The sequence below is a fragment of the Sardina pilchardus genome, chromosome 4 (genome assembly GCF_963854185.1).
Source record: "Sardina pilchardus chromosome 4, fSarPil1.1, whole genome shotgun sequence".
NCBI lineage: Eukaryota > Metazoa > Chordata > Actinopteri > Clupeiformes > Clupeidae > Sardina > Sardina pilchardus.
The window spans coordinates 16,019,065-16,046,422 of NC_084997.1; the positions used below are offsets into that span (position 1 = coordinate 16,019,065).

Here is a 27,358-nt window from a genome sequence, read left to right on the forward strand (position 1 = left end):
TTGAAAATGTGTCAACTGAATGGACAAACGCTTGTTAGCGATTGAAAAAAACTGTAATCTGTTCGTATTAGTGTTTGCCTTCATCAAGGGTTTATCTGGTTATGTTGCTGATTGGATCATGCTGTACATGGCCACAGCAACAAAGTGGAATGACCAATCAACTGTTAGAGAACCTATTGTGTGGAGGAGGGTGTGTCTGAGACACCAGACACCACTGTTGATCCTTCTAGAGGTATTCAAACACTGATGAAGGAAGCCCTGTAGCTAGCCCTGTAGCTAATCCTCAATATCCTCAATCCTTCAGCTCAGTGAAATGCTCCCTAACATTCTCTAATTGCAAACAATCACAAAGTATTGGTAAACTGGAAAAGTACTCAGAGAGCGCAGACCTCCGCCTGTTACAGTGCAACCGGAAAGTTGTCAGGCCTTTTGAAGTTTTCCAAATGTATTGTTATTTCATGTTATGTTTCAGACTCATCTTAAAATGGATTGAATTTGTTTTTTTCCTGTTTTTTTTTTATTATTATTTGTGGAGTATATTGGAGCATAAAAATCCTTCCAAAATGACTTTCCAATTTGCACAACATTTAGATTAGTGCCCCATGTCAGTTATATGTCATTACATTATTAATTTATACAATTGCTAAAACAGATTGAAATGACATCACAATCTCGAACTACAAAATCATATGTTGAATCGAAAATGCAGCCACACCCCAATATCACATCTAGCATGCACGGCAAGAGAGGGGAAAAAGCACCAACGCATGAAGAAGTATGGCATATCAGCATAATCTCTTTAATCTTTAAGCTACAGCCACTTAAATGCGTCAACCGAACTTGAAGCCCCTCCTGCTTCTCTGAGATCACGGTTGTGGGAATATTTTGAGGTTCGTTCATTTAGACTACTCAGCTTTGTTAGTGTTTAATAGTCCAAAAATACTTTACGACTTAAAACTTACTTTATTATTCTGTGAACACTAACCTTGGAGTGTGCTATGACAATCCAATTATAAGTCAGTGTTATACCATTTCACAATTTTTTTGTCTGTTCTGTTTAGTAGCTTGTGTTTGGAATGGTTTCAAAATAGAAAAAGTGGTTTCAAAATAAAAGTTCCCAAAAATATTACCGCAAATAGCCTAAGACTAAAAAGTAAGTCATCAAAAAAAATCTAATTGAATTGTGACTTAGATCAAAAATAACATTTAAACTAGGATTTGGAGAATTGTGACACCCCTACTACTATGTTTGTTGTATTGGTGACTAAATTATCTCCAGTGAACTTCTCTAAATCTTATTTTCAAAATGACAGATATTTATTCTGTCATACTGTAGCTATCAACTTTTTAGCTGCCTTTTGATTTAATTGCACTTGCTTCAGTGAGATGAAATTATCAGAATTATTGCTGGTTTCTAGATAAAAGATCAAGAGGAAGTTGAAAATGTAGGTCCAATTATTTTAATATAATATACATGGGAATTAAATGATTACTTCCATAACCATACAACAGATCGAGGTCCCCCATCCTTCAATTAACAAGACTCCATGATGCGTCTCATAGAGCTGATTTTCATGGTTGTGCCCATGTCCCTGAAGCTCCTGTGATCGCCAGGCATCACATAAATCATTCTGCCTCTGAAGTGGGGCTGCTCATACATGAGCCAGTGGCCATCCATCACGTTGCAGGACTGGCAGTCGGACATGCGGAAACGCTCCTGGATAGATTCACAGTCGTCCATCAGCTCCATCATCTGACCGCTGAAGTTCTCCCTCTCGTAGATCCTCATTCTGAAGGTTCCTCTGTGCTGTTGTAGGAAAAAACAAAGTCAGGCCGTTAGGAAAGGAGTTAAAATTTCACTGTTTCTCAAAACTAAAATAACCATTTAGTTGCAAGATGACCAGTTCATGTGGGGATAAAGTAGAAGATGTTCTGGTATTGTAGGTATTTATGGAATTCAGAGTCACCACGTCAAATGTATGCAGTAAACATTGTTGTATGAATTTTATATCATAAAAATAAATTACCATAGGGATCATACGGCAGGAGCGGATGGAGTCACCCAGTCCCATACGCATGAAGTCGGAGTACTCGCCCCTCCTCATGAAGAACTGGTTGCCCATGTAGCTGGAACGCTCATAGACCATGAAACAGCCACTCTCCACCCTGCAGGACTGGCAACGACTGATGTAGGAGGAAAAGTCAGAACAGTCGCTCATGCACTCATAAGAGCGACCCTGGAAGCCCCTCTCCTCGTACAGGGTGATCTGCAAGAAAAAGACAGCATCTCAGGTGATCAAACCTCTCTGGGAAGACTATGCCAAATGAGCAAGATGTACCCTACTTGAATTTAGTGGTGTTAAATGTTACTGGGACTGGGAAAGGATTTCACTGTTGGGACAGTTTCACTGTTGCCGCACACCACTACAGTACATCTTTAGTAAGCAAGGTTACAAGGTTAAACAATGTTGTCTTAACATAAATAAACTAGTCCCCTACTATGGAACTATTGTTCCATATGCCAACATATTCTTATCTATCTTTCAGTTATTTTATAGATTTATTTTGGATTAATCAAATCAGCCTTGTTCACACATTGAACATTTGGCACCTTTTGGAACATTTGGTTCCAAAGGAGCACAATGCAGTTTATGTATATCAAGGAGGAGATCGTTCAACCCCAAGATTAGATTTTTTGGCACTTTACCTTGCCCATGGTGATTGATGATGGTATCTCACAGCTGGTTTGCTATGACATTGCCCTATCGCCATTTTTATACTGAACCTCCTCCCTGGCCATCTGCTGTGTCTTTGTTTGAAAGCCCTGAGTCATCAGCCTATTCGTATTTTACCAGGTCTGTTTTTCAAAGCAGACACCAAAGGGTTATTATTTGGACTTGCATTCAGAACTAATGGCTTATTTCTATATTGTCTGGCCGTGCTCTGTAGAATATTCCCCTCACAAAGAGCGATTTGAATATGAGGGCCGATTTAGGTGTCCCATGTGAATCATGATGGACAAACCCAGATGATTAATTTTGGCACTCTGCCTTGGAACTAGGTTTTGTGGGTTTTGGAAGGATTTACAGATACAGTATAATAACACATATTCATGCCATTGTTATTAGGTCTAGGTCTAGGAACTCAGACTGCAGACTAAATTTAACAGCCAATGTGTTGATATTACTGTTAACGTCATAAGGCTGTAACATTAAATGCAATTATTGAAGCTATTTTTTTTCCCTTTTATTGTTCTATTCCTTTAGTGTTGTGTAAAATGAGGTGCATCCAAGACTGGAAATCTCCTGTAAACTCCCACGTACACTGCAGATACTCTAAGGTAGGAGTGCCCTAAAACAATATGTCAGCCACTGGGAATTTCGGACCTAACCGCTTTTATTATTATTATTACTATTATCATGATTATTATTATTAGTAGTAGTAGTAGTATTATTCGGCTTTTTTGCTTCTTTTTATATATATATATAGCTAAGTTTTCTGATGATTTCATTTTCTGGACCCTGCTTGGACTATGTTTTCACATTTGAGGGCGGTTGTGGGATTATCCCTCTAGTTGTGTCGAGGGGACCCACATCTCAGGAAACATGAGTATTATGGTGCACTGCAAAGAAAAAGTTTTGATTTCCTTGTACGTCATGGAACACTGTCCTGATCGAGAGAATGCAGCAGACCACCTGTGGCTGGGTTATAATGACCACCAGATAGATGCGCTTCATTTGTTGGGAAGACGTTTCCTTTGTCATGGCCCAGGTGGATTACCCTGCTGCCAGCTTCAACCCTCTGGCAGGTGGCCTGGCGGTTTGAGCATTTTTTGCTGGAGGAGATGGGTGTAGAGCTACGTGACTGTCATCTCTACAGTACAGACCCGTCCTTTTGCCTCTACTGTCTGGAAGAGGATCATGGCTGGTTCACCTCCCCAAAGGCCGGGGATCAGTATGGGCACTGCAAATAGCTTGGTCACCATGTGACAACTTGAGTTTTCCCATCAGCCCTGGGACTTAGGGTGTGATGTGGATCCAGTTATTCAGCCTGCTACAACTGAGGTGTGGAATGACCAGCACCTACAAGCAGCTGAAATAGGACCTCTTAAGGGCCTACGGAGATGAACGTTTGGTGTGTGCGGCTACATTGGTCCCTGTGCAAATGCTCTGAGGCCTGAGATGATTGAGGATCAGCCTCTGATTGGTGACGAGCCCTTTCGTGTGTCAGCTTCAACCGAGACCGGTATTGCACTGGGGGAGTGAACAAAGTCTAAAAGGTGGCATGGGAGGAAGACTGAAAATGAAGGCCCAGAAGTAGAGGCCTGCTCAGTTAAAAGAATCTCCTGCAGCTCCCCAGTTAAAAACTGTTTGTGGTGATGGACTATCTAATAATAGTGACTGGTTTCAAAATAATGTGCCAGTGGTACTGTTTTGTGTGGGGCATTTGTCTTCTGTCATATGGATGTCTTTCAATTTGGGCAATGATGAGGTGCTACAGTATGTTTAATTGCCAGTGATTGTAGTTTCATGTTCCCTTGTGCTTTTGCAAAGTAATGCCATTAGAAATGGCATAAATAATGTATGCATTTAAGCATTTGAAGGGGGGGGGGGGCATTTTCTCTAGTGTAGATAATTCATAATGAGTTGATTTAGTTAATAGTCTCATTTCAGGTTTCTGATAGGATAAGTGGGTGTATTGTCTGCCCTTGTCTTCAGTTCAGAATGGGGAGGAAATGTGACGATGTGAGGTTTTGGCACCCCCAGATCGTACCATAGTGTTTAGCCATTTGATTGGCAGGGCTCATTCAGAGTCCAGCAGTTGAGTATTTAATGGGCACCCCTGACATTGGTCGGGGGAGGAGCTAACTGCAATTCTTGCAGGTTTCAAGAGGACAGGAAGCTCCTTAGAGGGGGAGAGCCAAAGGAAGAGAACCACTGAGAGTGTTTCTCTCTGCGCTAAAGTAATTTTAAAAAAAATATTGTATAATTTGTGCACATTTTTTGAGAGGAGACAAATAAAAGTATTTTTTATATAACTAAGTTTGTACATTTTCTGGACCCTGTTCGGACTACATTTTTATACACACGTGACATACTTTTAAGTTGGTCATATTTCAGCATTATACAGTCTCCACAAGGCTTTCATTAAAATATATTAAATGCACACCTTTAAGTACACAGTTTTGCCCAAAATTCCGTTAGCTTTATACATAGAACATAGACAGAAATACAGCATGACCCATATAGTTATGGCGTTCGTAGACCATGAAGCAGCCACTCTAAACTTTTTTTTTTTTTTTAACACAGTGCAACATTGCATGGAGTCTGTTGGGATCCATTGCATGAACTTTCATTACACCTTAACATTTACATGTAGGCTATTCATTTGTCGGATGCATTTGCCCAAAGCGACTTACAGCAATGGAATAACATTTGGGTTATTGCCATTTAGGCATTTTTTCAGATTTAAGCTACATAGCTATCAATAGAATAACATGTAAGCTATTAACATTTAAGTATTTTAAGATTTAAACTTTTAAACTGCAGGGCATTAGAATAACATTTAACTATAGTGCATAGGTGAATATAGCTGGGAGTTGTCGCTGTATCTGCCAATTCTAGTGCTAGAGGATAGGAGTGCCTACCTACTGTAGAGGAGGAGGAGTGGTAGAAGAGGAGATGTAGAAGACAAGAGAGGAAAGTGGAGTGGGAGGAGGGAAGAGGAGAAAGTGTAGTAAGTGTATTCCTGGAAGAGTTATGTCTTCAAGAGATTTTTTAAAGACTGCTCTGATGGAGCTAACCCTGGTATACGCATAGCGCAGGTGAGGTGTAATGTTTAATGAGTGATATATGAAGCCTTTGATCTTTGTCCCAAATCAACTTTATTCCAATTTGTTTTCCATTGTAGTGTTGTCTTGTTGTCAAATTGTCTGGTAGTTGAAGGTAATTGTCAGAACCACCAGCAGAACAAACATTAAAGCCATTTTCTTTGCACTTCAAAATAGGAATGAAAAAGTGTGACGATTACCTGCAAGATCTTGATCAAGCAAATACAGGAATTTTGCTACCAATAGGCCCAACGTTGCAATATTGCATAATTTCCCTAAAAACGTACCAAAACAAAACACCTTGATTTCTGCATCAGAAGCCTCTTACCTGAAATGTGAAACAATGTTTCTCTCTTTTTGGATTTCTCTGGGATTAAGTAATATTTACTGTGTGTTGTCTACTAAAACATATCTGAAATCAAAACAGTTTGCATTGCTAGCAATTCTCTCAGACTCAGCCTGATCTCAGTCTGACCATCATAGGGCATGTAAAACATAAGTAAACAATAATATTAAGCTTTAAAAATTGCTCATTATAGACTATATCATACAGTTCAATTGTTATACTCTATTTTGTACATTTTGACAGAACTGATTACTGTTTTTCATAATATAGCAGAGGGAACTATAAAATGTGTAATTTTCCTCAACCTTTTCAGTTGCAATGAAATAATACTCCTCAATTTAAAAATTAAAACAATGAAGGCGTGTTGTTTGACAAAACAGTTTGTTTAATTCAGCTTTGTTGAGGTACACATAATGGTAAATACTTTTAACAGGACTCCATGATGCGTCTAATAGACCCAATCCTCATAGGACCCATTCCCATGTCCCTGAAGCTCCTGTACTCTCCAGGCCTCAAATACATCATCCTGCCCCTGTAGTTGGGCTGCTCGTACATCAACCAGTGGCCATCCATCACATTGCAGGATTGGCAGTCAGACATGCGGAAACGCTCCTGGATGGAGTCACAGTCATCCATCAGCTCGTGCATCTGTCCACCAAAGTTCTCCCTCTCGAAAATCCTCATGCGGAAGCTTCCTCTGTGCTGTTGTAGGAAGAAAACAAAGCCAGGCCAAGAGGGAAGGAGTTTAAATTGCACTGTTTCAAACCTGAAATAACCGTTTTAGTGGCAAAAAAGACCGGTAGGGATTAGGTAGAAGAGGCTCTTGGGTTGTCGGTATTGATGGGATTGTGTACATACAGTAATGGATGGATTATTTTACATAACGAGGAATAAACAACGTACCATGGGGATCATGCGGCAGGATCTGATGCAGTCACTCATGCTCATGCCCATGAGTCGCTGGTTGTCAGGATAGTCTCCTCTCCTAGCCAGCATCTGGTGACCCATGTAGTTGGGGCGCTCATACACCATGAAGCAGCCGCTCTCCACCCTGCAGGAGTTGCAGCGGCTGAGGTAGGAGGTCAGCTCAGCACAGTCGCTGCTGGTCTCATAGGAGCGACCCTGGAAGTTCTTGTCCTCGTAGAAGATGATCTGAATGGAAAAGACAATGTCTTTACAGTAGAATTCATTCTTTTCAATATTGTAAATTAATTTGGTGAAGCAAAGGGACTGAGTCCATTGATATTTGTAGTGCATTTAAACAGTCAAAATCATTTTATTTGACTTACCCTGCCCATGATGACGATGGTTGCCTTCCACAAGAGCAATGGTAGTACTATATCAACTCATTATCACGGTGTCTTTTATACTGATCTTGATAGCTTCATGATCTACATACCCATTGTGTAAACCCCACACTCAGCAAAGCTATATAGTGGCCTTTAATGTTTGTTCAATCGCACTGTAAGTGGTTATTATTCACAATTGTATGCACCTGGGGCAATGCCAGATTCTTCTTGTGTGGTCCTAGTGGGGGAGTGTTGGTGGGGGAGTGTTGTGGCGTTGGCAGAGGGGGACGCACGCATCGCTGCAATACTGAGAGTGACCTTTTTATGTATTATGTATTTTCTCCAGTGGTATCATTGATCAACTGATTTATTATTATTTTACTATCATCATTATTATTGTTGTTATTATTATTATTATTATTATTATTATTATTATTACGATTATTGTTTTTTTTTTAAAAATAGTTTGATATCTAATAATACAGTTACAGTAACATAATGGGAATTTTCCTCGAAGACTGTTGAACTGTGCAGGCCATCCACTTTTATTGTATTATGAAACAGTAGATTGTAGTAGAATTATCCAAAAGCTCTTCCATTGGCTGCTTTCTGAATATAAAAATAGTTTAAAATCACTTGTCCTACATTTGGAATTTACAGGAACTAGATGAAAATGCAAATATGGCTTTTACTTGTTTTGGCTTTGGGCCTCAGATGGACTTCTAATCTGAATTGAAGTCTAACAGTGGATCTGATTGCTGCCCTTTTATTTTAGTTTTTACTAAGTTTGTGTGTTATTCTATTCTAAAGCCTAATGGAAATAAATGGAAATACAAGGTAGATAGAATATCATACTGGAACATACAGTACTTAGTATTGTCAAGACCACTGGGCTCGTACAGTGGTAGCGACATGAAGGGAGACCACACTGATTGCTATATATATATATTTTTTTTTTTTATATATATTTTTTGGGCTTTTATGCCTTTAATGATAGGATAGTAGAGAGAGACAGGAAGTGAGTGGGAGAGATCATTGGGGTGGGATCCGGAGAGGACCACGGGGCGGGAATCGAACCCGGGTCGCCGGCGTGTGGTGCAGGTGCCCCAGCCAGTCGCGCCACGGCTGGAGCCTGATTGCTATATTTAACAATGAATGTTTATTACATAAATAAAGGAGTATCAGTAAGTGTAGTGGTTAACCAAATGTGTAGTGTTCATCAGTAGATGAACACAACGGAGTGTAACGTAAGCAAAAGTGTATGTGCGGAGCGTGGCTAGCCAGCCGCGCAGACGGACGACCGGGACAAGAGAGAGAACGTGCAAGCAGACAGGAAGGCCTCTTTTAATTAACAGGCCTGGTAGCCATCAATCAAGCTGCACGGCCAGGTAACAGTTCCACCTGTGGGTCTGGGACAGACAGACAGACAGCAGCCATAAGACACACAGACAAAGGGGCTGGCCGCACCACAGCACGGCAAAGCCGGGCATGACAGTACCAACCCAGATAACAAACGGACAGTGGATCACTGTCGGCCCATTGGAGTTAAATCTGGTGGTCCGCTGGCATATTGCAGTTTGTGGGTGGTCTAGTAATAGCGTTTCGATATTGGGCAAAGGGGCTGCTGCTCCGGCTCCGGCCTCTAGGGGGCCCCGGTGCAAAACATGAACATGAATTATATAAATATTAGATTATATGAATATATATGAAATCATAGACAACAATGGCTTCGTCCCAACGCCCCAACACCTGCTGCCCTGATTAGCCTGCCTGTGATCAGCCATGTCTGCAGCACTCATTCCCAGATTGACACAAAATCACCATGGTTGATTGGCAAGCCAAACTATACAGAAATGTATAGTCTGGGGTCGGACCATTCACGGAGCTGAAGCCTGAGGGTGGGATGAACAGTTGTCTTTCAAACTGCCTCTGCACGTAATAGGCCAGCATTTGTGACCAATCGTAGCCGGTCGGCAAAACGGCAAATACATCCTTCTTTAAAACGAATGACTTGAGTGCTTCTTTCTGCTCAAACTTCAAAGAAAAGCCCAATTCTAACTCTCCCCAAGCTGATTCAAACGAGCGTGCTTCGTTAGCCTCATCCATCTTTTGTTTTTCTCTATGGTTGTGCAACACGGTCTCACACCCAACTCGTCGAACGAGGACGCATGGTCCAGCCCCCTGGCGTCAATACGCAGCACAAAAACTGCGCAGCACAAGATGCACGTGGTTAAAGATCTGTCCACGATGGTCTAGATGGGTGTGTTTTCGACTTGGCAGTCGGTATCACATGGCCTCAACTTATCGCGGGAGCAAGGCGTGGCAAGGCGGCTGCTGAGCAGCGGCGCAGCAGCCCTCTAGGTACTGCAGAGCGCTGCGGAGCCTAGACCCTGCCTTCATGACGTCAGGTCTTTGCCCTAATTGGCTAGATGCCTCTTCATATCCACAAGGGTCCATGCGTGTCCGTGCCTCATGTTTCGTCACATGGTCAAGTCTAGACTACGGGAAGTAGAGAGTGTTCAACTTCATAGCAGCGTTTGTATCCCCTCCCCTGCTGTCACCGGCAGCTCTCGTTGCTGCAAGAGGTCATTTGGAGTTGAACTTGAACTTGAACGCGCCTAATATCGGAAGCCGAAGGTGAGCTAAGGCGGGCTCAAGGACTCCGTACACAGATAGAGCGTTCTGATTGGCTAGGCTGGCCTGGAGCCTAGCGCAGGCTTGGCCTCAACGCGACCCTAGACCATCCCGCTAGGCAAAAATATTTTTGGCCACTAGGGTGCGTCTAGATTTGTAGGCTAGCAGTGCTGCACTCCCTTCCAAATTTCAGAACGTCCCGGCCATTTTGAAAGCCTTTTTCAGAAATGTGAAGTGGGTGGAGTTACACTTTAAGAACCAGACCAGCTTCTGTTCAAATCTACACATCTATCACACTGAAAATGTAAGGTTAATTTATCAAATGTTATTTTGAAGTATTAAAATGCTCTACATTTGCCAGGCTAATTGATACAATTGGCTAGCCTATGAGCTGCGAAGAGACGCATTTGATAGACATCTGTAGCGCCCAATAAACGGCTCTGGGCAGTAAACCATGCCTCTGTGTCAAGTCTCCTGTTTAGCATGGCGGCCTCCATACTGTCTACACCTGTCTGTCTTTTACTGTCTATACTGTCTACACTCTCAGAACGTTCGCTGCCCCCTTGGATATATATCACCCCCTCCCACTCTTTCCCATTTTTGGAGTCTGGACAGCAGGGGCAGGTTTGGGGTCGGGGAAATGGACAGCTAGCGGTCGTAGGGAGATGACTCCTGATTGTGACAGAAAATATTATGGGCTTGAAATCGAGTACTTTTGACCTCACCTTTAGCTATGATATTTACATGTTCCTGCTTGTAGCATGTCTGGGGTTTAAAGTCTGCCTCTTGAACAGTATTCATACTCCCAAAGTTTTCAAACATCAATTAGCTTCTTATAAATGTACCTATATGGCTATATGTCCATATGCGGTAAGTAGGCCTAGCCTTAGATCGGAAGTAGCCTTCTGAACATTCGCATTTGTCAATAATTATAACAATCAATGTGAATGTCGATGTCAATTTATTTGAATAGCACTTTAAAAAACAACAACAGTTGACCAAAGTGCTGTAAAACAAACGATCAGACAAACAAGAAACATACATAAGACAACAGAGGTTAGACGGAGCGGCGTATTCGCCTGCGTGCCCGTGACACCAAGACAAACAAACGAATTTAAAAAAGAACAAGTCCCTACACAAAACAAATAATGCCGAACGGAGCGGCGTAATCACCATCGTACGCGTGACACAAAGACATACAAAGACAGACATCAAACAAAAATTAACAAATAATAGAATAACATACAGTAGATTAACAAAAACACTCAATAAATCCCAAAAGGCAAAGTTGGCACAAGATAAAAGAAGCCAGACGGAGCGGCGAAATCGCCAGCATACCCGTGACACCATGACATGCCTACAAGACAGACAGACAAAACAAACAAAAATAAAATAAAATATAGCCGCAAGCGGCGATGGCGGGCCCGAGCACCTGCGGTGCGGACCGGTGACATTCCGGCATCTAACAAAGCAACACATACTTGTTGGTTTGCATGTGCATGAGCAACACACATGCCCACCAAATTTGGTTAATTTTCATCAATGTATGTGTCAACCACAGCAGACAACAAGCTAGGTGGTGCTATAGAGTCCCTAAGCCACACCCAAGGCCAGAGCTCTGTCTCTGACTAGTGGCAGCAATAACACACAAGAGTACCTAATTGTCGAGAATGTATGTGTCAATCATAATAGACAAAGTGCTAGGTGGCGCTATAGAGTCCTTAAGCCACACCCTAGGCCAGAGCTCTATCCCTGACTAGCAGTAGCAATAACACACATGCCAACCTAATGTGGCTCATCTTTGTGAATGTATCAACCACAACAGACAATGCGCTAGGTGGCGCTATAGAGTCCCTAAGCCACACCCTAGGCCAGAGCTCTGTTTCTGACTTGCAGCAGTAATAACACACAAGCTCACCAAATTTGATTCATTTTCGTGAATGTATGTCAACCACAACAGGTAACACACTAGGTGGCGCTATAGAGTCCCTAAGCCACACCCTCGGCCAGAGCTCTGTCTCCGAATATTTATAGCAAAACACATGCCCACCAAATTTGGTTAAATTTCGTGAATGTACGTGTCAACCACAACAGACAATGCGCTAGGTGGCGCTATAGAGTCCCTAAGCCACACCCAAGGCCAGAGCTCTGTCTTTGACTAGCGGCAGCAATAACACACAAGGCCACCAAAATTGGTTCATTTTTGTGAATGTTTGTGTCAACCACAACAAACAATGCTCTAGGTGGCGCTATAGAGTTCCTAAGCCACACCCTAGGCCAGAGCTCTGTCTCTGACTAGCAATAGGAATAACACACAAGCCCATCAAATTTGGTTAATTTTCATGAATGTACGTGTCAACCACAACAGACAATGCGCTAGGTGGCGCTATAGAGTCCCTAAGCAACACCCTCAGACAGAGCTCTGTATCTGAATAGCGATGGCAATAACACATGTGCCCACCAAATTTGGTTCATTTTTGTGAATGTATGTTTCAACCACAACAGACAATGCACTAGGTGGCGCTATAGAGTCCCTAAGCCACACCCTAGGCCAAAGCTCTGTCTCTGACTAGCGATAGCAATAACACATAAGTCCACCAAATTTGGTTCATTTTCGTGAATGTTTGTGTCAACCACAACAGATAACGTGCTACTAGGTGGCGCTATAGAGTCCCTAAGCCACACCCTAGGCCAGAGCTCTGTCTCTGACTAGCGATAGCAATAACACATAAGTCCACCAAATTTGGTTCATTTTCGTGAATGTTTGTGTCAACCACAACAGATAACGTGCTACTAGGTGGCGCTATAGAGTCCCTAAGCCACACCTTAGGCCAGAGCTCTGTCTCTGACTAGCGATAGCAAAAACACATAAGTCCACCAAATTTGGTTCATTTTCGTGAATGTTTGTGTCAACCACAACACATAACGTGCTACTAGGTGGCGCTATAGAGTCCCGAAGCCACACCTTAGGCCAGAGCTCTGTCCCTGACTAGCAGAAGCAATTCCACATGTAGCTGCCAAATTACATCCAATTTATAACCTTTTTTCTGCTTATAACACCAACTTCCTGTTTCGTAATAAGACGCCATAATTCAAACCTTCGCCATTTCGATATGCTTCGAAAATTCAAAAATCTGTTCGCAATTCCTCTCGGGTAACCCCTCAAGATCCTTTTACTGCTCATATGACATGATTTCGATAAACCGTCTAGGAGAAGTGTTTCAAAATACATGATGTGCAAAAATCATAATCATAATCATAACTCAAATTTGTTTAAGATTCACTATGTAGTGTAAATGTAAAAGTTGTTCTGATTTATACAACACATCTGCCTACCAAATTTGGTTCATTTTCGTGCATGCACATGTCAACCACAACAGACAGCGCGGTAGGTGGCGCTATAGACCCCCTGAGCCACACCCTAGGCCAGGGCTCTGTCTCTCAGTATCAAATGCAATTCTACATATGCCTGCCAAATTACAAGAGTTTTGGAGCATGCCAAGTTGGTGAAACGGCCAAACGGGCTAAGACGAAGAGAGAATAATAATAAATATAGCCGCAAGCGGCGATGGCGGGCCCGAGCACCTGCGGTGCGGAGACCTGTGAAATTTCGGAATCTAACAAAGCAACATGTGCCTGTTGGTGGGCATGTGCATGAGCAACACACATGCCCACCAAATTTGGTCAATTTTCCTGAATGTATGTGTCAACCACAACAGACAACCCACTAGGTGGCGCTATAGAGTCCCTACACCACACCCTAGGCCAAAGCTCTGTCTCTGACTAGCCATAGCAATAACACACAAGCCCACCAAATTTGGTTCATTTTCGTGAATGTATGTGTCAACCACAACAGACAACGCACTAGGTGGCGCTATAGAGTCCCTACGCCACACCCTAGACCAAAGCTCTGTCTCTGACTAGCCATAGCAATAACACACAAGTCCACCAAATTTGGTTCATTTTCGTGAATGTTTGTGTCAACCACAACAGATAACGTGCTGCTAGGTGGCGCTATAGAGTCTCAAAGCCACACCTTAGGCCAGAGCTCTGTCTCTGACTAGCAAAAGCAATTCCACATGTAGCTGCCAAATTACATCCAATTCATAACCTTTTTTCTGCCTATAACACCAACTTCCTGTTTCTTAATAAAACGCCATAATTCAAACCTTCGCCATTTCGATATACTTTTGAAATTCAAAAATCTGGTCGCAATTCCTCTCGGGCAACCCCTCAAGATCATTTTAGTGCTCATATGACATGATTTCGATAAACCGTCTAGGAGAAGTGTTTCAAAATACGTGATGTGCAAAAATCATAATCATAATCATAACTCAAATTCTTATAAGATTCACTATATAGTTTCAATGTAAAACTTGTTCAGATTTATACAACACACATGTCCACCAAATTTGGTTCATTTCCGTGAATGTATGTGTCAACCACAATAGACGGCGCGCTAGGTGGCGCTATAGAGTCCCTGAGCCACACCCTAGGCCAGAGGTCTGTCTCTCAGTAGAGGCATCAATTCCACAGGTAGCTGCCAAATTTCAATAGTTTTAGAGCATGCCAAGTTGGTGAAAAAGGGCAAAACATGTCCGGTAAGAGGAAAATACTATAATAAGAATAATAATAATAATAATCTGAGCAAAAACAATAGGGCCTTGCACCTACGGTGCAGCCACTTTCAGTGGCCGCACCTCGGTGCTCGGGCCCTAATAATAATCTGTACAAAAACAATAGGGCCTTGCACCTACGGTGCAGCCACTTTCAGTGGCCGCACCTCGGTGCTCGGGCCCTAATAATAAAAACAAACAAAACCGGAAAAGTCGACGTCTACGTAGTCCAACTGCATCCAAGCAAAAGTCAGTGCGCTGTCGCTGTCGCTGGCAGAACCTCAGCAGATGAGATCAGATGAGATCAATCAGGGTTCTTACGCAGTATAGAAAAGTATGGAATTTGATTTCCATGTCTGGAAAAGTATGGAACAAGGAGAGTTTATGGGAAAATATTTGTTTTTCCAGACCACTGCACCTACAGTGTTTTGTTTTCTAACACAATTTATAAAATGTTCACCCATGTGTGAATCAGAGCTTGATTTTATTGACTTTAATGGAAGTTACAGTAGATACATTAGCAAGTGCTGACTGGCTGTAGTCTATAGTGTGTGCAGATGCCGTACACTATTGGGTGCACTATTGGGTGCAGATACATGTGCGGACATGTTTGCGGACATGTTTGCGTAGCTCTGCTATTCTCCACGAAAGCACTACTAGATGATTGTACACAAATGTAATTTGGTTGGCCTGTTTTCTGCTTGAATTTTGTATACCGTAATTTCCGACTATTAGCCGCGGCTTATACATTGATTTTGCAAAATTTCTTCAGCCATGAGGTTAATACAGGGGGGCAGTTAATATGGTGTTAATATGGTTTTGTCTCTATTAACTTGCATAAAACACTGTCCTGCGGCCTATACACAATGCGGCTTATATGACCGGTGAATTCACTCTGTGAGTCAAGGAGCAAGTCTTATGCAAGAACTGAAGCTATTTTGTGGTGTAGTATACAGCACTGTGTTTTTTCGTATTGTGAAATGTATGTGTCAAATGTACTGTAGTTAGCCAAATATTCCACACAGTCACAAAACTTGAGTTGGAAAAAGTGTGGAATTTTTACATTTTTATTCTTTTAAAAATAATATTAGACCAGTGGTTCCCAAACCTTTCTAGCTCATGGCACCCCTAAACATATCTCTCACCATTCATGGCACCCAACCTCCTTTGTACATTATTTGAACTTCCATGCCATTTTATTTAACCTTGTGACATGTTGGATAGGCCATAACTGCTTTTATTATAAGCATTACTATGAGAATGTAAGGTTTATCTCATTTGTTTTATTCAAAATTAACCACTCTCTTTAATTCTACTCATTTAATAGAACCTTTGAAAAAATAATGAACAGAATATGAACAGAAATATCAGGAATAGACCTTCAACTAAGTAAGTAAGTATATATCCTTTTTTGATCCTGTGAGGGAAAAGTGCATATAACATCTTTACCTCTATCACAACTGTATTTTGAAATTGATATTATGGCTCATTTCTTTCTTTCTTTATTTATTTATTCTAAAAATATGTCAGTAAATGATCCAGCCTTGGACTATTCTACAGCACCCTAAAGCATGTGTCCCGGCACCCACTCTGAAAAACCCTGCATTGAACACATTCTTTGTTTATGTGTGTCGTGATTTTGGAATGCCTCTAACACAAATGTGCATGTGTTTCTGGGAGCGGATCTCTTTGTGCATTGGGGAGAAATTGTAAAGACTGACATTAGTAATGCTGACAGCACAAAACTGACAGCAGTTTGTGGCCTCTTGGGTTGTTGGGTTATTGTGTTAGAGTATTGCTATTCTCCACTCTCTTGCAGCAGGGACCAGAATGTACTATAGAGATAATGGGGTAGAGGAAAGAGAAGTGGGACAAAAACAATGTTGAAATGAGTGCGAAATGTTTTGACAGTTATTTGCTGTATTGAATGTAGAACAATACACCAAACTACCCATTTGTACCCATTAAACCAGGCATGTTGTTATTACAAATGAATAAATTCTTTATTTGAGAATTTTACTTTTATATGAAAAATCCAAAGACAATCATTTATAATGCAATTAAATGGTTTGTCAGTGAATCAAGAGGTGAGTTTGTCTTACAGAATGACAATCTACATACACATGTCAGTGATGCGCTTCATGCTCATGAACCTCATGTTGCTCATTCCCATCTCCCTGAAGCTTCTGTACTCGCCAGGCCTCATGTACATCATTCTGCCTCTGAAGTGGGGCTGCTCATACATGAGCCAGTGGCCATCCATAACATTGCAGGACTGGCAGTCGGACATACGGTAACGGTCCATGATGGAATCACAGTCGTCCATCAGCTCCATACTCTGACCACCGAAGTTCTCCCTCTCGTAGATCTTCATTCTGAACTGTCCTCTGTGCTGTAATTAAAAGAAGTACCCGTTATATTCAGAATTCCCTAAAGAATAAATGTCTGAGTACTGTATATCTAGGTGTTGGAAGAGATCGATAGCTATGATGAAATAAGCTACAGTATAGCAAGCATTTATATCAAACATGAATTACCATGGGGACCATTCTACAGGAACGGATGGAATCAGTCATGCCCATGCGAGTATAGTCAGAGTACTCGCCCCTCCTCATGAAGAACTGGTTACCCATGAAGTTGGAACGGTCGTAAACCATGAAGCAACCACTCTCCACCCTGCAAGACTGGCAGCGGCTGAGGTAGGAGGACATGTCAGGGCAGTCGCTCATGCACTCATAGGAGCGCCCCTGGAAGTTCCTCTCCTCGTAAAAGATGATCTGTGGAGCAAAATACAAAATTGTCAGTTGCAATACAGCTAAAAGCCAAAATAAAATGTTTCTTGTTTATCCAAATGGATCTTGTAGGGGACATACTGTACCTTTCCCATGATTGAAGAGCTATGGACCTGTGTATCAATCCAACTTGCCAAGTCCAGGTTTGCAGGAGGCTTTTATACCGCATATGGTTCCCAGCAGGTTTTGTCATGCAAATGTCCCGAAACCTGATGAACAAGCAAAAATCACAGCAAAAGCAAAATTTCAATTTGAGCCCACAACAAGAGTGAGAGGCACATGCATGTATTGCCATGTCATTCAGTAAATAGTATTGTGATGCTTAGTGAAAATATACAAACAAATAGAGAATTTGAGAAAATGAAAGAAATTAGTAACACTTTGGTTTAGGGAACACACGTTAGCCATTCATACATTAACAATAGCTGTATGTATTAGTGCTTGACAGGGTCTGCATTAAGTATCATTGTATATTTCTTAGGTCTTTATGGGACAATTTCTTATTCAATAGGTAATTTAGTTTTGGTAAATCCTCACTAATCCTCTAAGACGGTGGTTCTCAAAGTGTGGGGTGGGCCTCACTAGTGGACAGTAGACTTGATAGTGATGAACAGGAAGACATTTATTTTATTGTGCCTACTGTATCTTTAATAATGCCTTTCTTTTTTGCTAAGGAAAATCATAGATTCAAAACAAAATAGAAACACAAACATATGAGTCATAAACAGACCTTTGAATTAAAACATCAAATCCAGCAGACCTACACTCTTAGAGAAAAGGTGCTATAGAGAGCCAAAATGTCTGCTTCAAATATGGCACCCTTAAGTGGTTCTTTAAGCCATTTTGAAGGATTCATCAAAGGAACCCCTAAGGGTTCTTTAAAGCCTGCATGGTTCTATATGGCACCCCAAGAACCCTTTTTTAAGAGTTTAGACAGGAAATGTATCATGGAACTGAAGTGTGAAAATTGTGTTTTAATGCTGCCATTTTGCCGGGGTGATGGGGTCAGGCGGTGCTTGAAAATTCCCCGACCTCCAATGACAGAAAAATGAAAACCGCTGATCTAAGGTTATTGGTATACAGTATAACATGGATCAACGTATAGAAGCGAATATGTGATTTATCATGACAGAGTAGTAACACATTAAGTCAATGTATTAGAAGGCTATGAAGTTTATGTCAATAACCTTAAATCAAGGCCAATTAGTTCCCTAGGATTTACAAAGAACAAATCATCTTTTTAGTAAGAATAAAATATTATTGACATAATAAATGTGTAATTATGCTTAAAAGAGACCAATAATGCATCAGCTAGTTATTAATGACACCTGAACAAAGGAAGACATGTTCTTAGTGTTACCAAGAAAGCAATCCATGCTGTATTTGACCGTTTTTGTACAGCTATTTTGCCATTCCCCCGTAAACATTTGAGGAGAAACTGAGTCTCAATGGCTGTGTTATATTAATAGTATTATTGGGGGGGCTCTCTGGGAGCCTCCTGTCAGCACTGGGCCCTTAGACCCATCCTAACTCCCCCTAGCGGCACCCCTGCATTGGGGAGAAATTAAGCCCTTAACTCTCTTGAATAAGAGCCCAGTACTGACAGGAGATAACACCGAAAAGAAAAAAAAACGAAATTGACAGAATTGACAGCATGGATTTTTTTCTTGTTAACACTAAGAAGGATCTTGTAAACGGCAGAGATGTATCAGGAAGATGGAAAAAATCAGTTCTCTGTCACTGCACAGCTGTTTATGGGTTGGGGTCATTTGCAATGATGAGAATTATACTGAAGGCCTCTAAGGTGACTGCACAGGTAGTTGTAGGCCTAGTTGTAAATGCAACATATTGCAAACTTGGTTGATGAGAGTACTGTTATTGAAATGTAGGAATAAGTAAACAATAGAGGTCTAATGCAATACACGAACATAATGTAACCTTAAAGGTGTTTGTAGTAGAATAAATACAATGATCAGTATGCACTTTCATTCACCCAGTAAATAATTTTGTTGTTAACAGCAGTTGGTGGGCTTGAAGTGGAGCTCTGGCAGAACGTACCTATGGACTTTCCTTTGAGAGGAGCTGGCATCTGGACAGTTGGTAAGTGTTCGTAACAGTCCTCTGTAATAAACTCCAGGTTCGCTAGATAGCATTTTTGGCACGTTGTTTTATGTGTAGAGACCCTGAGTTGTCTCCTGTCTCCATGGCTTCTTTGATGCGTTTTCATGCAGAAAAAGAGTAAATTTTTGCTGGAGTTACACTTTAATGGCTCTGCCTCTGCCATTGGAGTATGGCAAACCATTGCAACCATTAAGAAGATGATAATATTATCCAGAAGATCTAGTGCACAAAGAGAGCCTGAGATATAAAAACACATTGAACACAATTTATATAACAAAGCACAATATTAATATAATGTTAATGTTATGGAAGAAAACATGAGGTTGATACTGAAGGGGCTATTTGTAGGATACAGTTGGAGGTAGGTTGTCTTAAATGCATTTACTAAGATTACATCGGCATTGTACAGTATTCAGTGTAGCACCACTACAGGTACAGAGTTGTATTGCAAGACTATAGGGTCCCAAGCTAGCTGGTTTTCATGCTAATTTTTGTATATTTTGTTTGGGCAATGGAGAGCATACTGTAGGAGTTCGATGTCAACCATTTGATGTCAGATTGGTTATTCCTTCACATTCTGCTTTTTCTGTTATTATTACTACAGTAAGTCATTTGTGATTATAAAAAAAAAAAACATAGCTGTTAAACAGCTGGAAAATGGGAGGCTAGATTTAACTTTCCACTGGTGTTACATAATACAATTACACTAACTTGTGTAACTACAGTACTGAGAGTTACCAGAGAAACCACAATGTCTTATACAGAGAAAAATAGCAAAGAAAAAAACAAAACAAGAGTTGATCCAGTGGATCAACTGTGGATCCGGATCTCTTGGACACAATCTCTTCTGGATGTACAGTAGTTAAAATGGCTATACATTTCTTCTTTCGTTTCATTCATCTTTTCATATCAGATGGCTTTAACAGCTGACAGTGGAATGTAGTGCAGGGGCGTCTGTCTGCGGAGAATGGTTTGGTTTGCTAGTTGAAGGGATGATCCAGGAGAAAAGGCAGGATGATGTGTGGACAATGAGCCAGATGCAGAATATCTTAATGTGAATCTAGCGCAGACGGCACCACTGGAGGCACAGAGTTGTATTGCAAGACCACGTCATCAACCTGTAAGCAAAATAATATAATAAAATAAGCTAATAATAATAATAGTGAGAGTAGTAAAGTGATGTGCTAGATGGTATTAAAAACGATTTGCTTATTTGACTCTAATTGCAAAATGGGTTGAAAATGAGGGGGAAAAATAGAAACAAAACTGCCACAACCAGTTATGTATTGTATTTATAACTGTATATGCACTAAACAGTGCATAACTCTGTATTTAAACCATAAAAAGCTACTTTTTTAATTCATATACCTTTTTCTAAATATCTTGAGTAGTAACGATTCTGTTATGGATTTAAGTCACGTCCTCCATGTCATTAGCTGAATCATCTCTTAGAACTTACTGGCAGTCCGATACCAATATGTAACACTCTCCTCTCAGTAGATCATCTGCAGACTGTAATCCCAGCCTAAACACTGACTTTTTTGGATCAGTTGTTCCAAAATGTTCACCCTCTTTTGACAATAAAAAAGGCTAAACCCACTACCACACACTCTGCAAATATGAGATGCTCACATATGTAATTTAATATTTCAACAAAGCTAATGTTTTAACGGTTTTTTTTTCCAGACAGTAAAATGTCAGTAGATGACCAAATTTATGTCAAGATTCCAAACATTCTATAATGTTATAGACTCCCAAGGTTCTATATCCTCTGTCCTCTGCTACAACACAGCCAAAGATTGCTTTATAGTTCCTTACTTCAACACATTAGCTGTGGGAAAGAACAGTTAGTCTTGTCTTGGGGGAAAGAAATTGCATGGAGATTGTTTTAGCGACAACAGAGATGCCACATTAAAAACCACATGTTAGAGAAGTTTCTGAATATGCCTGATGTCAGATACCTATAGCCTTACAATGAAAGACTATATCTCAATTTATTTATGTCACTTTCATGAATTGGAGATTGTGCAGACTGATTTATTCCAGTGTTATAGAGTGATGAGGACTGATTTAGCAGAAAGAGCATACTGTATGTACTGTAGTAGTGGTAGTAGTAGTAATAGTAGTAGTAGTAGTTCTTAGATGAATCACCCGCTGGCTGTGGCCATTTAATTGCTATGCCTTCTTGGAGAAGCACTTTGTTGTAATATGAGAGAAACATTACATTCCAGAACTCTTTAAGTTCATGTAGTCACAGGTAGTTCCGCAGATCATGGTAGCATCGATTTGTTTGAACCATTGTTAGCATACATCTTACTTCAGGTTGCGGTAGTGCAGACCAAACTTATTCATTACACTGAACACAGCTTTCAGAAGACTTGGGAATTATATTACAGTACACACTTGTACATGCTTATATACATACCTACTGTTCAAGGAAAAACAATAGCTGTTTTATATATTGTATAGTCCATCCGTCTTAAGTCATGCTGTTACCATTACTTGTACAGTTAAGTATAACAGTTGTATGGAAAGAAGATGCAGAAATTACTTGCCTATTACACTTTTGAAAGGCACCACGACTCGATAATTTGTTATAGAAATGATTCCATGCAACACTATGCAGAAGTTGGCATATAAAGAGTCAATATTGTATGAGCTACTGTGCATGCCATACAGTAACAGAAAATGAATACAGCCAGACTGACTGGGCTAGCCTCTGCAAGGTACTATCACATCACATCCCCTGGGGCAATTGTTTGATAGTCATTACATTGTGACAGAAATCAAACCAACCATTTTGCTGATATGCAAATCAAGGTTATTTACTTAACAAAGGCTTTCCCTCGTCGGCACATTCTGCTTTTCGATATAAACCTCGAGTGTGCTGCAACTGAGTGGGAGGTGAGCAATTCAGTAATTTACAATGGGGAAGGTAAGTCTTACTCTGATATTTACTTTGATCTTAACACTTTCTTTGAAACTGCAGCTTGCATTAAAGCAGCTATGAGCAAATAAACTCAGCTAGATTTGATTAATTAAGGGCAAGGCAAAAAAGACCAATATAGGAAAACTTGATACAGGCATATTTCAAGCTGAAAGCTTACCAGCGCTTTGTCTCTTCGTTTCAGATCGAGTTCTATGAGGAGAAGAATTTCCAAGGTCACTGTTATGAGTGCAGCAGTGACTGCCCGGACCTACACTGCTACTTCGGCCGCTGCAACTCCATCAGGGTGGAGAGTGGCTGCTGGGTCCTCTACGAGCGCCCACATTACAAGGGCTACCAGTACATCCTGAGCCCAGGAGAGTACCCTGACCACCAGCAGTGGATGGGTTTCAGCGACAGCATCAAATCTTGTCGGTGTATAACAAATGTAAGATCATTGGTGGTAATGAATCTGTTATTGCAAAAGTATGGCAAAAAGAGTTTGGTATTCTACATTGTATGTAGTGAGAAATTGGGATCATATTAGTCCGTAGTCAGTTCGTAGAAAGAGACTTATTGTGTGTGTGCCTTACCTAGCGTAGCAACACATGACCAGACACTCGTGAGGCCCAACGTTATTTGTGTGGCATCAAATCATTGAACTTGTCATTAATGTCCCATTTTAGTTTTTGAGAAATTGGGCATTAAAGAGTGTCAGGCAAACTTCTGATGTAGGGCAGTGCACTGGTTGAATAGCATGCCAGAGAGAGCACCAACCAGGCATTATGCAGCGAAAATCCAACAGACAATAAGGAGAGATAAAAGGCTCATTTTTTGGCAGCAGTGTGCCCGTGCACATTATGATGAAGGAAGTCAGGAAAACAGCCAAGAAAACCCTCAATAAAAAAGGTCCACTATGAAGAGTTATGTTAAGCTCCCAGTGTTGATGATGGTGGAATGCCATGCCTTGCCTTGCCTAATTCTGCATGTGTCTGTGCTGTTTTTTTTGTTTGTTTTTTAAAGGTGTATGGAAATAACTATAAAATAAGGATTTATGAGAGGCCAGAGTTTGGAGGACAGATGGCGGAATACTGTGAGGACTGTCCCTCGGTCCATGAAGCCTTTAAGTTCCGTGAGTTCAACTCTTGCATGGTGATGGACGGCGCCTGGGCCTTCTATGAGCAGCCCAACTACAGGGGGCGCCAGTACTTCCTGGAGAAAGGGGAGTACCGCAACTACTCAGACTGGGGTGCCACCTCCCCCTCCGTGGGTTCTTTCCGCAGGGTCACTGAATTCTAGAACGCCATGGTCTTCTAACTAACACTGGGTTTCAAAAAGTTGCTTGTGTGCCTCACATACTGGCAAATAAAGCGATGACTTTGCTGCAAAGTGTGTTTTGTAATCTTTGACAGCTTTAAGAGGAGGTTGTAGAAAACCAGGGCAAACATTCTACCTCAGCTATGTTGTCCGCATGAGACTGTACTCTGTTAATGTCTAGTGATTTAGAGTTGCATCAGTATATGTTGTCCTTTTTTTTAAAATAATAATAATAATGTAACTGTGACAGTAAAGCAAACAAAGAAAAAAAACCTCAAGAATATAACCGTCTCAACTGTTAACTTAAGTCTCTCAAGGCTCTTTACCTGATCTTTAGTTGGGGACTACAGATACTTTGCAGACACTTAAACGACATGATGTGTACGATCTTGTCTAAACTTTGTGTGAAGGAATAGTATGTGTTCTCTACATTTTCTGGAGAAAGAAACTCAAGAATCTTTCTGTATTTATTTAGTTTGTTTGGTCTCATAAACTACTTTTAGCCTGTTAAAGGTGAGCTGTGTATTATTGTTGATTTTGTCCTTTTTTAATTTATTTTTGAATTGGCCTATGTTGAGACTAAAAAACAATGGAAGTGATGACGCACAAAAGTATATAAGTAGCACATGTAAAAACAGATAAAATAATACAGTATATATAAGCGCATAATATCTAAAACAATACAACAAAACAATAAATAAATGCTTTGAATAGATCACACTCCTTCATGCATTGGAACTTCAGTCATATCAATAGACTACTGATGTTAAGATATCAAGCTAGTATCATTTTCACCTACAGTATGATATGATCTTAACCTTCAGAAGGCCCATAGCAGTCATTCTGAAGACATTGGGCTCACAATTGACAACCAGTTGTTTTAGATTTATTATAAAAGTGTTTTCAATTGTACAGTTTATAAGGGATTGTTAAGGCTAATCATTTTGCACAGTTATCCTCATCAGTTTTATTGATTAATCGTTATATGATATTTATGACCCCTATTAACTAAGTTCAATTATTCAGTAATAAAATGTTATAAATAAATGTTAAAGTTAAATGATTAAATATGCTTTTTTATCAGACGCAACATTTTTTTTTAACATGCATGCTTTCATTAATACATTGTATTAATACTTTTCTTTTACTAAAATTAGGCTCTATTAGGGGCAGCTGTCACTCTGAAACAGATATGTTGTGCAGAAGTTAAATATTTGAAATTTTAAGGAACCTTATGTGGTAGGTTCAGTTGACAGCTGACATCAACAGAATGGCCGCTATAGATTAACTCAATATTTTTGTGGAAAATAATGTCTCTTTTGTCAACATTTTTGTACACAATTTGTATTGATACTCAGGTTAAAACATTTAATAGAAACAAAAAATAGAAGTATATCTCTGTTGATTAGTATTTATTTAATATGTATAGTAGTTTATGTTCTAATAACATGAATGTCCATGTGTCATGACTCATACAGCTGATAGTGTACCACAATATTTTGTTTCTACTCAGTATGTGAAGTTACACACAGTAGTGTTGTAATAGCATACCAAGGATTATTTGATATAAATGATCGACATATACAATCTTGTGTATGTCGATAAGTTGTCCTGCAATACCCATCATCACATAACTGGATATTACATTATGTGCATAACAAAATAAAAAGAACATGGATCTTTTAACATTACTCTACTGTACATGTTCCCATGTCTATCTCTGTCTACACATAGTGTACTCCCAAGTTCATCTCCTTCTCACTGTAAAGCATATTGGTGTCTATACCTACCTTAGGACTTAATGTGAAGGATCCAGTTTCAAAACCCTTAACATCAAAATGTTACTCTTATGTTTATTTTTCAGTCCTGCGGCAAGGAGCTTCTACTGTGTTCCTCTACCAGCTCCCAAGGGAAGCCATTCAGAAAGCCCAACATCTCTATGGAAAGCAGCAAAAAAAAATCTGAATTTGCCAAATCAGGTTTGCTCAACTTCAATTTCTCTCTATTTAAATTCTCTCTATCATCCAATCATCCATCGATCCATCCACCCAAGTGTTGCACAGTGGCTCTGCAGTCGGATTCCTGACTTAATAATTTTTTTATTGTCCATTTTCATTTTTTTTTTTGTTATCTCTAACAAGGACGTAATGTGGGAAATTGATTTGCATTGAGACCAACAATAAACTAGTTGGATCATGTTCAGGACACAATAGCTTTAACATTTATTTAATTTGGCATGAGTATGACAACATTTTTCAACAAGAAGTCAGCCATTTTGGCCACTAATAGGGCCGCATTTACATTTACAGAAATTAGACTATTATGAGTCATAGTGTGGTATATAAAAGTATACAAGTACTGTATAAGTATACTTTTTTGATCCCGTGAGGGAAATTTGGTCTCTGCATTTATCCCAATTCGTGAATTAGTGAACACACACAGCACACAGTGAATACACAGTGAGGTGAAGTACACACTAACTCAGATCAGTGAGCTGCCTGCCCAACAGCGGCGCTCGGGGAGCAGTGAGGGGTTAAGTGCCTTGCTAAAGGGCACTTCAGCCGTGGACTGGTCGGGGATCGAACCGGCAACCCTCCGGTTACAAGCTCGAAGCCCTAACCAGACCAGTCGGCCACAGCTGCCCAAAGTGTGGTGCAGTTACATGCAGTCACATACCCAGTAAGCACAAGAACGTCTGCAAGGCGTCTTGCAGATGTGTTCGAAAGGTCTGCTGGACGGCTGCAAGATATATTCTAGAGAGCGTTTGCTCATCTGGCAGACGTATCTGATACGTCTTGCTAAGTTCTTCAAACAGCGTTTAGCCGCCGTATCCCAGATGCTCATCAATACGTCATAATAGGACATCCATCTCCCTAACGTCTTACAAAGATCTTATAAAGGTATTAAATATGATAAAGATCTAGAACTACGACACACATTCTCAGTGAGATGCCGCCGCTGTTTGTAAGATCAAAATAAGACGTTCTAAATGGAACGCGATGTAATTAAGCTGTTCAGATCTTTTCCAGGCGTCTCGGAGACGTATTTGTCTCTATTTGTGCTGACTGGGTAGGGAGTATGGATATGTCATAAGGGTTTATCAGGGTTTACCAGAGGTTTATTTGATTTGCCTGGAAAGTCACCAAAGCCGACAATGAAGGTGCAATATTAATCTTAATGGACCGTTTGTGTGTTATCAAATGGTTGGCATGGAGATGAATAATGCCAAGCCAAATAGAAAGTTTGAATAATTTTGTACTTGTTTGTACTATGGGTAGACTGAGTGCCCGCCGAACTTAGCCCCACCCACAACATTTGAGGTTGGGAAGTTCGGTCTGGCATTGCTCCGTTGGGCCGCAACTGTGCTCGAAACAGCTGTTTGGACCAATCAAATTGTCAGGGCGGGCTTTATACAATGATGGACAGATGATTTACAGTAGCGTGATCAACCATGTCACCAAAGAGCGCTTGGATTGAAATTGTTTGC

At 40.6% G+C, this 27,358-nt stretch overlaps 4 protein-coding genes across 4 annotated transcripts; 1 reads left to right on the top strand and 3 right to left on the bottom strand.

The window, feature by feature from the left end:
* Window positions 1–1,444: 1,444 nt before the first annotated feature.
* Window positions 1,445–2,740, bottom strand: LOC134078415 (gamma-crystallin M3-like). The gene is made up of 3 exons (XM_062534351.1): window positions 2,708–2,740; window positions 2,028–2,267; window positions 1,445–1,807 (listed from the first exon to the last, which is right to left on the bottom strand). The coding sequence occupies exons 1-3, from the start codon at window positions 2,714–2,716 to the stop codon at window positions 1,535–1,537; spliced, it is 522 nt and encodes a 173-aa protein (XP_062390335.1). The 5' UTR covers window positions 2,717–2,740; the 3' UTR covers window positions 1,445–1,534.
* Window positions 2,741–6,538: 3,798 nt separating this feature from the next.
* LOC134078411 (gamma-crystallin M3-like) lies at window positions 6,539–7,500 on the bottom strand. The gene is made up of 3 exons (XM_062534348.1): window positions 7,466–7,500; window positions 7,080–7,328; window positions 6,539–6,878 (listed from the first exon to the last, which is right to left on the bottom strand). Exons 1-3 carry the CDS (start codon window positions 7,472–7,474, stop codon window positions 6,603–6,605), a joined length of 534 nt encoding a protein of 177 aa, XP_062390332.1. The 5' UTR covers window positions 7,475–7,500; the 3' UTR covers window positions 6,539–6,602.
* Window positions 7,501–16,693: 9,193 nt separating this feature from the next.
* On the bottom strand, window positions 16,694–17,635 carry LOC134078412 (gamma-crystallin M3-like). The gene is made up of 3 exons (XM_062534349.1): window positions 17,594–17,635; window positions 17,253–17,492; window positions 16,694–17,107 (listed from the first exon to the last, which is right to left on the bottom strand). The coding sequence occupies exons 1-3, from the start codon at window positions 17,600–17,602 to the stop codon at window positions 16,829–16,831; spliced, it is 528 nt and encodes a 175-aa protein (XP_062390333.1). The 5' UTR covers window positions 17,603–17,635; the 3' UTR covers window positions 16,694–16,828.
* Window positions 17,636–22,459: 4,824 nt separating this feature from the next.
* On the top strand, window positions 22,460–23,943 carry LOC134077798 (gamma-crystallin M2-like). Its single transcript, XM_062533440.1, has 3 exons — window positions 22,460–22,563; window positions 22,760–23,002; window positions 23,578–23,943. The coding sequence occupies exons 1-3, from the start codon at window positions 22,555–22,557 to the stop codon at window positions 23,851–23,853; spliced, it is 528 nt and encodes a 175-aa protein (XP_062389424.1). The 5' UTR covers window positions 22,460–22,554; the 3' UTR covers window positions 23,854–23,943.
* Window positions 23,944–27,358: the final 3,415 nt, after the last annotated feature.